The 12,022-nt window shown below is 31.1% G+C and overlaps 1 protein-coding gene across 5 annotated transcripts in view; it reads right to left on the bottom strand.

The window, feature by feature from the left end:
* Positions 1-12,022, bottom strand: part of kto (mediator complex subunit kohtalo) — a 230,910-nt gene that overhangs the window by 77,985 nt on the left and 140,903 nt on the right. For all 5 annotated transcript variants that reach the window (XM_085819429.1, XM_085819431.1, XM_085819430.1 and 2 more), the window contains exons 23-24: positions 7,905-8,031; positions 3,715-3,969 (exon numbers count right to left, since the gene is read on the bottom strand). In XM_085819429.1, the coding sequence (XP_085675555.1) occupies positions 3,715-3,969; positions 7,905-8,031 (382 nt within the window). The remainder of the gene's footprint in view (positions 1-3,714; positions 3,970-7,904; positions 8,032-12,022) is intronic.

The following is a 12,022-nucleotide window of genomic DNA, read 5'->3' on the forward strand; positions in this document are numbered from 1 at the left end:
TATAAAGGCAATAAATATTTTCTTATGAGCTACTCTAAACTAGACTTAGGTGACTAAATACAAAATAGCGAACTAGTTATTAAAAAAAAAAATTACAGTATTATGCAAAAGGATATTTGTGTATACTGCTGAATGCTTGTTTGCAATTTTGTAAAAATGCTATATACTGTTTAACAGAAAATTACACAAATAATCATTTTATTTCATTTTCCTCTAGAATTTTGCTTGAGGGTAATTTTGTCATTATCTAAAGCTTAGATGATTTAGTAGTCTGATTTACTGTAAGCAAAAAATTTTATTTACATTATTTATTTGTACCCACTTTTATTTACGATTAAAAGAATTTAATTTTTTAACATTTTAATTTCATTTTGCTTTTGTGGTATAGAAGAAGTTTTTTAATGGGGAATTGAAAAACGCATGTAAGAATTTTGAAAATCTTCTTTGTTATTCAATATACCAATTTTTCGAAGCAATCCAAATGGCAAAATCATTAGAATCGTTTATTTAGCAGAGAAAAGGAATAAACACTTTCAAAAAAAAAAAAAAAAAAAAAAAAAAAAAATGACCAGATAGTGTGAAAGATTGCAGCATAAGTAAAATATTCCAAAAATGCTGAAGATAAGAAACTGTCATTTTTTAAATAAAAAATGGAAAAAACTTGATGAGAAAATTCACTTTTGATAATGTTATATACTTTCAATTAAACAAATTCCAAGACAAGGAAGAAAGTATCTATGAATAAATGTTACTCTTTTTCAAATAACTGAAAAGTTTAACCTACCTTTTTACTTACAGACAATGAAAAGGGATTACTGACAAGAGTTATGGAAAGGAAACTAATTTTAAGAATCAAACTTAAACAAGCCTTCAGAGTTTGCTATAAAATATAGAGAATACACAGTCAAGCACACGATAACAGGTTTCTCAAAGTTCCAACCCAACAGCACAGTTATATTTTAATAAAAATTTCAAATCTGAACTGATACTTTATGCAATTAAGACAATGATTACAGTAACTCTTCATTTGTTCCTTTTTCAAAACTGCCAATTCTTGTGTATAGTTACTATTTAACTCAAACTTTTTATAATTTGATTGGAATACTTTTTTCTCTCAATTTTATTTTTTAACTTTTCCAATTTTTTCTGAATTTTTGAAAAATGTTTATATTTCCATTGGCTTTCCACCACCATTTATGTTTTCCCTGACTTTTCAGGTGAGTGGAAACATGGCAGAAGACCGAGAGCAGAGTGAAACTAATATTGCACAAAATGTCGATTCTTGTTCCATTCTGCATACATAACATAACATAGATAATGCTGCTGTTATTTAGATTTAGTGAATATATATATTCTAATTAATGATGCTATTTATTTTTCCACACAGTTACAAAAAAGTGGGAAAAATGAGTTTGTTTTAATATTTAACTACACATCAGACTAGTCAAAACACAGACGAACAAAAAAATTAAAATTTCTGAAATAATATTTGTCGGGTCCCTCATTTATTATAATCATATTTTTAAAAATTTGTTTATTTTTCAAAGTTATTATTTTTAATAAGAAATCCTCATTTAGAATTCCATATCAATTTTTAAAATTAAATCCACCTAATAAAGAAAAACACTGCACAATAAAAATTAAGATATTTTGCCAAAGCTGGCAGACACTGCTTGTTTTTAGTTAAAACTATTAGAGAAAAAATATCTACGTAATGTATATATGTTAAAATCCTTTGATGATAAAAATTCATACATGACCATTTTTTCTAACATAATCCACTATACTATCCTATTAAAACAATGTCTTTCTGAATCATCTATAAGGCTTCGCAGATTACCAATTCTGGCAATTAATTATGCCATTTCATACTGCAAAAAATATCCCCCTGCTCTAAAAATGTGCAACAAAAGCAAAACATGGAATAAAACGATTTAATGGATGTATCTGAAATTAATCCAAGATGTTAGACTACGTAACAAACAGTAAAGCAAAGACATACAAAAGCACATGTATTGTAACCATCACATTGCGAAAGACCAGATAGGTTGAAAGAATGTGCAATGGAAACTTCACGGTAATAATGGATATATCCTCTAGCTGAAATGCATGTTTGGCAATGGTGAGGCAAGATGGGAATAGTGTCATTCATTGTTTGTTGTGGCAGTAGTGCCCATTCCAGTAGTAATGCATGCTGGAGCTTGTGGAGGGTGCCTCACGGCACAATGTGACCTGCTACTCATCATCCCGACTTGTCCTCCACATGCTCTATGGGATTCAGATTTGGTCATCTAGCAGGCCATGGCAGATCTGGAATGGTTTCACACTCCATGTAACTCTGTACCACTAAAGCTCTATGTGGGCAGGTGTCGGCATCCATAAATACCTCAGCGATACCCATTGCAGGATGGGGAAAAAAAAAAAAATTTTGTCGCGATATTGGATGGCTCAGACAAATCCACCAGGAATCACACAGAGCTCAGTGTGGTCGTTCGTTGCTATCTGAACCCATATGAATAAGCATCCTCCTCTGTAATGGTCTCTTTTGACAATGTTTGGAAACTAATAGTGTCCCTGGATCTTGCCATATCAGTGCCCTTCGGGAATCATTCTAAATGTTAAATTGAAATGCATCCATAATGAATACGAGATCCCACTGCTCTAGTGCCCAAATCTGCTGTTTATGGGTACAATTCAACGGTGCTCTGACATGAAATAGGGACAAAGAAACACAAACCACAAATCATCAGATGTACAGTACCCCTTCATGCAGTCAACTCAATACTGTTTGGCGAGATATGGGCAGCAGAGAAACGCAATACCAGCTGTCATGTGCTGTTAGTGATTTATGCTGTCTATGATCTAAAGAGGAAGCAATCATCTGTCATAGTGGTATTCCTTCGCCATCCAAATCACATCTTTTACAAGGGTTTTGATCCCCTTGGTAATGATTCCACAGCCTACTGATGACACTACGATACATTTTTAGCTCTCTCGCATAACAAATTGCCTTGCACCAGCCTGTAACATCCCAATAGCCCTCCAACGCATTTCATTGTGCAAATGGTGTTTTCGGGTCATGTTTTCCGCTTTGGCTATCTCGGATTACATGGACCTATAGCTGCTTTCAAACTGAAGCATAGGTCTACATGTCCCTTTTAAAGGCCCTGTGGTGTGACTGTGGAATTACATTTTATGCTACCTTTGGTTGCCTATTGGCATTTGGTGATGCAACCTCTACCTCATATGTAAATTGTACATTTTAATTCCCCTTTTTACATTCATACCTTTTCTCTTAGCATTTGTTGCTTATCTTTTTGAGCATGAGTGTATTTATCATTCTAAATTATACAGTACAGTGCTTATAATACACTGACAGATTTAAAATCATCATATGTACATATTAATATTATTACTTCTTATATTATTATTAGCAAAACTAATACAGGATATCTTTAATGTCACATGTTAAGTATATCTGTTATGTAGCATAGTTGTTACAATAGTTTTTCGATAAATATCTATGTTTCTTCCACATAGTAAAATGATATATTAGAGCCTATTTCATATTGATACTCAGTCTGCAGTTTTATATCATGCAAATTATTTTATAACTTAATGAACTATTAAAAAATTTCATAACTTAATAAAATACACAAGAATAATTCAGTTTCTAAATAATGCAAAAACACACTTTACAAGTGAAACTTTTACCTAAAACCAATAACGCCTTTAGAACTGCTGAGATGGCTTCTACTCTCATTCCAGAGTGGATGGCAGAGAGTAAATGACGGTCACATGGATATTTTATACAATACATATGTCTCCTAGTGCTGCCAGATGCAGGAACACTTGGAGCATTACCAACATGATAGACACCTGGTGGTGAATATGCTTTCTTAAATAAACGGCGAAGTATATGACAAGTAAGCCTTGCCCCTGATTCAGCATCTGGATCTCCACCACCAGCTGAAACAGAAAAGGGGACCAACCAATTTAAAATATTACTAAAAGCATTAAATGAAATACCTTCCTTCCTTATAGGATACCTGATATTTTTAAAAATAACATATCCAGGCTTTAGAAGATTTTTATTTTGTAAAACTGCAAAGCTTCTTAATATGTAGAATTAAGCATAACTACACAATGAATATATCATCAAACACGATTTAATGTATCTAAACAAATTGCTGCTGACATAATTCTAAAAAGAAGGCTAATGATATTGTTACGGATTTTGCATATATGGAGTAATTTTAATGAAATTATATGCGAAACTGTAGTATTTTTTGTATAATTTAACATTAAATGCTTGAAAGAGAGGAAGCTCTATTGGAAAAATAAGATTCCAAGGGCAAATCTATTTAATATTGAGGAAAATGGCTATCTTGCTAACGTGTTGAGATGTGGTCAAACTGGTGATGATTTTGGTGACTAATTTTTGTTACTAAAATTGCTCAGAAATTGCCAAGAGTCTCCAAACTTGGCAACATTTGGTCGGTGTATAACTGTAATTGAATAATTGCAATTGATCTCTATATGTAACTGTAACCACATATCCAGCCTTCATAGATAACTAACTGTATATGCCTTCTAGTAATTTCAAAACGTGGAAGGTACTAGAGATTTCTCGGTAGTGGGGAGAAAACTATATAAGACCAGAGACAGCATCAGGTCTCAGTAATTAGTTCAGAGTTGACTTCGGAGAGTTGAGAAGCTTTGCCTTATAGAAGTACTTTGCACTGCATTGCGGTTAGTGCTCTTAGAAGTTTAAGTCTCTGTGATACTGAGAAGAGCTACATGAATACTTTCGTGGAAAGTACCAAAACTGTAAAGTACTTCTTTTGGGAAAATAAATTTTATTAAGCTATCATTGGTTCTGTGTGCATTCAATCCATTAAAAACTCATCTGCACTCAACAATATAATTATAATACAATCCAAATTCTTAATCTTCTACAATAATGTTAAAAAAATTAAATACCAATGAAAACATTTTTGAAGTGTATTAAATTAAAAGCACAATACTTAAATGATACCTTTAAATGAGTAACAGCACAGTTTTTTACTTCCTGTTTATTAACAACAAACACAAAATAAAAAGCATCTTAAAATGCTATCTTTTTAACCTGCAATGAATTAAAAGTTAAATTATTTTGCAATGTCTAAAAATTAAATAGCAATAATAACTAGCATAATACTGTATAAAAAGCCATAATAAATATTTAAAAGGTAAATGGTAAAGGTGATATGTGGTCAAAACTTTCCTAGTCTATCTTATGTGATTCATTTCATAAAACTGAAGCATTAGACTATACCCAATCATTTAAGAGATGCTTAATCTTGTAATCTTTCTTAAACTTCCTTGCCAGAGAAAAACTAAATTAATGCAAAACAATTTTTCATTATGCATAATTTATACATATTATTTCATTTATTTTTCTTCACTTGATAGAAAATAAGGCTAAATAATGCAAATTCTTGAACTCTCTGATAAGAAATAAATATGAAGCCTTAAATTAAAAAATAATAATGAAAAAAATCTGAAAGGGCTCAGATTTTAAAGGTCACCCAAAAGGATTTAATAAGGTTTTTCTAAGCTCACGCTGAGCTCACAGTCTTCAAGTCTGCTGTTGTGCTCACTTCTGCTAACCCATTTCTTTTTAGCTTTACTATTAAACATAAGTTTCTTTGTACTTATGCCATGTACATTTTGGTGACAAAATTACAAAAATTTTAAAAGCAGCATGTGTTTAGAATTCCCAAAGTAGTAGTAAGTGTTGGGATACATTCTTCTATTTTCTTCAGTCTCTTCTCAGTCAGTTATCACATAAATATACAGTTTTTTTAGTAAGATCGTTTGCAAAACTTTTTTTTTTTTTTTGTCTTTTAGTTATTAACATTTTGTGTGTTAAATTTATTAATTAAATATCATGCTATTTGCACTTAAGCCACATAAAATTCAGCTGAATAGTAAAATCACAAAATATTTAAAAGCAGCACATATCTTTAGAATTTCCAATAGAACAGTCTCGCGCGTTGAAAGCAACAATGTTTTAACCTTTTCGCAACGGTGCACCTTTGTTTAAGATGCTCGTGCAGGACAGAAGAGAATCGATGGCAGTCACCGTACAAGACGGAGGTTTTGCATCGCTAAGCCTAATTTTATAACAAAAATCAGAAAAACAAAAGTTTCGCTTCTAGCATTGTAATTTTTGGTATCCTTTTAGATTATTACTTGAACTCTTATATATGTTAAAATTAGCCCTTAAAAAATTTGTTACTTTATTTTACATGAAAATATACTTAAAAAATTGCTTATCTTCTAAAATAATTTTCGGAAGCGCTATTCAAATTATTCCAAAGTTTTAATTGATAAAATCCATTAATAAAGTTTAAAATTAATAAAAAGAACACAATAAAGACTATTTACAGTAAGTAAAAAAATTTAAAATGGAAACGAGTGTGGTAAATCTCGAAGCACAGAGAAGTATCACATTGTAACTCTTAGAAAAAGTATCACTTTTTTACTCTTTAGAAAATGAATCAGTATTCTCATTTGCGTTAGTTAAATGGTTCTCTAACCATACAAGGGTATTCTTCCTCTAATAAATAGCGCCTTCCCGCCATAATAGACTGGAGGTGAGGCTTTTCTAAATAAAAAAAGAAGGAACGGAAATATATCTGAAGGCAATGCAAAACATAAAAAAAACTCCGCACAGCAACCCTAAAAGACCGTACATAGTAGAGGAAAAAACAGAATAAAAAAAAGGAATTGTATATAAATCAGATACGAGAATGTTTTCATTAGTATGCAGCGATTTAAAGAGCCCACCTCTGTTTACGCTTTCCCTCTGCCCCCCCACCCTCGAACAGCTGATGAGTAAAATACCAAAGCAAGCAGAATATATCAAACTCAAGGTCAGGAACCTAAAACTGTGTTCATTTCAAAAGTAATGGACACAGGATACCATCTAGTGGCCTTCAGAAAAACGTTCCACCTTAAAATGCGTATACGCATCACCTGTCCTCTGAATGCGATCTTTACTGATGCGTGGATGGGATGCATGGTTGTAAGAGACGTTCTTAGGGAATGCGTATATGGGACGCCCGTCCTGAAAGGGTTAATACATATAACGTTGCCACTGCTGCTTACCATTTCAAATCATTGATTTTGTTAAAAATTCATTAATGTTTCATAAAATTCAAGCTTCCAGGTGCACGTGTTCAGGTGGAGGATTACGTTATTCAAAACTTGATGGCCCTAGGGTACCGTTGTTTTCCATAGTACGAGAAACAGGCATACATTCATGCAGATTCTTCATTATTTAATATCTTTAAATGTAATACAGGGTGAAAATATTCCATGGCAACAACTTGAAAAATGATTCAGGCATTTAAAGTGAGACACTGCCAAATTCCGTTCAAGACTAACAACCTTTTGGGCTCATTTTATAAGTATTAACTAGACAATGTTAAAGAGACAGCATACAGCAATGTATATTTGAAGTTTTCTTAATATTTGATTTGTTAAACTAAACCTTAAAAAAAAAAAAAAAAAAAAAAAAAAAAATCTAATTATTAATACCATTCTGAGACTTTATCAAACTTCATTTATTTAAAATCACATTTGCATTACTTAGACCACTTAGAGTGTGCACCACTTAAGAGTCTCATATTATGAATATTTGGAAAAACTTCAGTTATGTAAAAATGATTGAAGAAATCGCATTAAAGTGATGATAAGATAATGAAGAGGTAATGTCAAATTATCAGAAATTATTAGTCTTATAAAAAGTTACAGCACACTGTTTCATTTCCAAAAAATGATAAATTTAACTGATTAAACATGCACAAAACCAAGTTATTTTTCTACGCATTTTGCTTAAAAATTTCGATACTTACTCGGACATGCAGCAAGAATAGATGGTATAGCAACATGAGCCACAAAATCCGGCAGTGGGAAACATCGACGTGCTACAAGAATTGATGTCAGGACTGCCAGATTATCATGAACTGACAAATCACAAACCTGTAACACGATTTTTAATGTTTAAATATGATCTGTATATAATTTTAATTAATTGTATATATATGTAATAATTTAAGTAATAACAATACTTTCTTTTAATATTATGGTTTCCCCTTTCATTCTAAAAATGGCAAGAGAGTTAAATTTCTGATTTTTACTTATTTCTTTAATATTTTATTACTATAACACTCAAAATTTAAAGTGAAAGCCTCTACTAAAAAATATTAAAAATATCTAATAAATAATAATAGCAATAAAGCAACATTATGTTCCCAGAAATTTTACCATTAGAAAACTATCACGGAAAGTAATTATTCATTTCTCCCCCTTCCTTCTAATTACATAAAAAATGACGCTGATTTAAAAGCTCAAAATTTCTGTGGTGGCTGCCCATTTTGCCCCTTGATACCCTGCCGTGTTTTCCACTTTTGTCACAGACTTATTTACTTTCATTTAACTTCATTTATATACCTGAAATAGATGTATAAAAGATAACCTATTAACTATAAATTGGTTATAAAAATAATTATATTTTTACAAAAATTTATTTTAAAACTGAATTAAAATTACTCCCAAACATAACAAATATATCATTATGCATACATATTGTGTTTGTCAACTATTTTATTAAAAAAAATTGAAGAATTACATAGAGAAAATGCAAGCCAGCATGATCTGTAACAATTGGTAAAATTCATCTCCATTTAGCATCAGTTTCAGTACAGAAGCTCAATATATTTAATATGCCAGCACATCTTAAGCTAGGCTCATTTTTATTCAAATTTAACATTAAACAGTACTCATTGTAAATGACAGTAATTTTATCCATTATATAAAATTAATGTAGCCTTAAAACACATTTTAACATAAATAAACTTATTCAATTATGTAAATTAAAAAGCAAAAATTAAGCAATTAAATTTCAAGCAAAAAAGAAAGAATGTGAAGTGATAAATCCAGTGTTCTTGAAATCACCCAAAATATGGTTTGTTTATATATAGTAAAAGCTCGACTATTTGGAATGCTTGGGATAAGCTTAATTCTGAGTATGTGAAATTTCCAGATAGTTGATTGTATACAAAGCACAGTTCATGGTAGAAATGCCATGTGAATGGGGGAGGGGAGAAATCTGCCCTAAAATTATAAAAACAGTCATCTTCTTTGATATCACCATCAGTATCAAAAACTTACATTTAAAATTATGAAAGATTCAAAAAATAAAGTATTTTGTACACAAAATCTGACGCATATCTTTGCCTTCAACATAAGAAATTAAAACATTTTATTCAATTACAAAATGCTATCAATCTCTAATTAGGCAAAGTGCCATGTACAAGCCTACAAGCATGTGCCACTATTGCTGCTTGCAAACTGATACACTGGTTCCCATGCCTCTTTTAAATGTGTTGTGCTGTGACTGTAGGATTGCGTTTTATGCTAATTTTGATTGCCAATTTGTATTTGGCAATGCAACCTCTACCTCATACGTAAACTTTATGTTTTAATTTTCTTATCACATTCATACCTTTTCTTTTAGCATTTGTTGCTTATTTATTTAGCACAAGTGTATTTACCTTTCTAAATTGCATCAGACCAGTGTTTATAATGCATTGATAAATTTAAAAATATCATATGTACTTATTAATAATATTATTACTTCTCATATTATTACTGGCAAAATTAATAAAGGATATCTTTAATGTCACATGTTAAGTATAACTGTTATGTATCTATTATCATCATGCTGAGTCACTAACTCTCATTTGTAAGCTAACTCTATAAGTCCAGAAACTGCATTATAGGTTACCTCATCTAACAACAACAGTGAGTCATTATCAAAGGTAAATAATTAAATTTATTTACCTTTGATAATGACTCACTGTTATGAATAACTGCTTCATACTGCCTCCAAAATTTCTGCCAGTTATTTGAATCACTAAAAAATTTGTTTATTGTTAAGTTTCGAAAACTTAACAGTATTTGCTGCACAAATAGCGGTTGATTCGTTAATCTCATTACTAATCGAACTCATACTAGAATCTGAATTTCCTGAAAGCTCTTTTAATTGTTTAGAAGCTCTGCATTTCCATATTATTATTTTATCTTAATAATCCTGTGAGGCTTCAATTTTTAACTTTTTTTCATTCCATTTTAACTTAATAGTTTTTCAGTAGCACTATCCAACTGATTGAGTAAATTTCGTTACGCTATTAATTGTTCAAGAAATTCATCTAAAGATTCGGAAATTGAGAGGATCTTGAATAGCATTTAAAATTTTTTTAAACATTTATGTTGTTAGAGAAGGTACAGCAGTTCTTTTCTTGTTAAGATATATTATTTCACTCAATATTATTAACAAGCAGATCAAAGAATTCAAATAAAATGCAACTTACATTTGATGAACTAAAACAAGAAGTTAAGTACTTATCTAAATAAATTGAAGTAAACAATATCCACATATAGCCAATTTCGACTGATTTGTAGTGAACTAACATAAATCTGGAAGACAAAGTAAGCATCAAATCGAAGAATTGAAAGTATAATTTTGTGCCTAGCAACCAAATGGACAATAATGGCACAGTATGTCTAACGAAGTTCTACGATGAGTTTAAATGCCACATCTAAATTTCCACATGCGCGTTAGTGCCATTCTTTCTTATCTTAAATCAGCATTCAATCTAGTTTAAAAGGAAATTTATTAGAAAACCAAAACAAATTAATCTAATCTAGAATCTGATTAGCAGCATTCAAGCTGCATCTAAACATCGAAAGGAAAGTTATTGGCATTGCCATTTGGCATTGTCTAAATCAATACACTTCTACTGATAAAATTATCTTAGTTTCATAAAATTTTATTTTATTAATAATTCTCAAAAACTGATTCTAACTTCTAAATGCATGTCTAGCTTTCTCTGTGAAACAAACCTTACACATAGGCTGAGACTCTTAAGAAAAGAAAAGTCCCCACCCATGTTAAAACCTTATTTTCCAGGAAGTGCAATACAATTATTAGAGTTTGTTGGAGAATGGTACAATTTTTATTTCCAAATGTACTTGAAATGATCCTGCTACTGCAGCTTTTGATTCAGTATAGGCGGTTTTAATTATTCAAGATTTACATTAGAAAGAGAAAAGGTGAACTGTTGCTTATATGTTCTTAAATGTGTTACCAGTTACAACAGAAAATAGTAAAATATTACAATAAATGACTCAAATACAGTGACTTGCCATGGAAAAAGAACATCTGCAGATTTTTTGGAATAACGTAACTTTACATGGAGGATGAAAATGATCATTTATACACAACATTGCATTTGTAATCAGCTTACACATCAACCCTCGGATACAGAGGCATTTTTTTCTTCATGATATTTTCTTGATTACTAGAATTACATCAACAGAGGATTGTGATCAGTAAGTGCCAGAATCTGTTTTATATTCCATCCTATACTGTTCCATTAAAATATTCTTCCACATTCACGTACTATTTCTAGCATATCCTCCTTCCTGTTAATGACATTTTAATTGTTTTACCTTTTCCCATTCATGTACTATAAAAAGAATGAACCATTTGTTTCTATCGTCTCTTGAAATAGAACATTATACTATACAATGGTGAAATAAATTAAGAGAATTTTCATATTTGATCTACGATCTCCAGACTTGCTGGGCAGATTTTAATGAAATTTGGTGTGAACATAGGTTGATATAATACAAACAAAATAAATATTCAACAGTTGTAACAGACACACATGTTCGTGTGTAACACTCATGGGAATCTGAAGGTCTGAAACAATGATTGCAAAAGACAAAATAAATTGGTTAATAGGGGGTATGGTTCCCTCTTACAGCCATACAGGCCTCGCAGCATGATGTCATACTGAAAATAAGGCAGTTTATCAGTGTCTGTGGCAACTGGTCCCACTCATTCAGCAATGCTGTCTTCAGTTCCTGGATGGTTCTTGGAGGGGGTTACAAGTTGCAATTGCCC

This window comes from Stegodyphus dumicola, chromosome 6 (genome assembly GCF_044657685.1).
Source record: "Stegodyphus dumicola isolate Sdum_Otavi_A_Nest chromosome 6, ASM4465768v1".
Lineage (NCBI taxonomy): Eukaryota > Metazoa > Arthropoda > Arachnida > Araneae > Eresidae > Stegodyphus > Stegodyphus dumicola.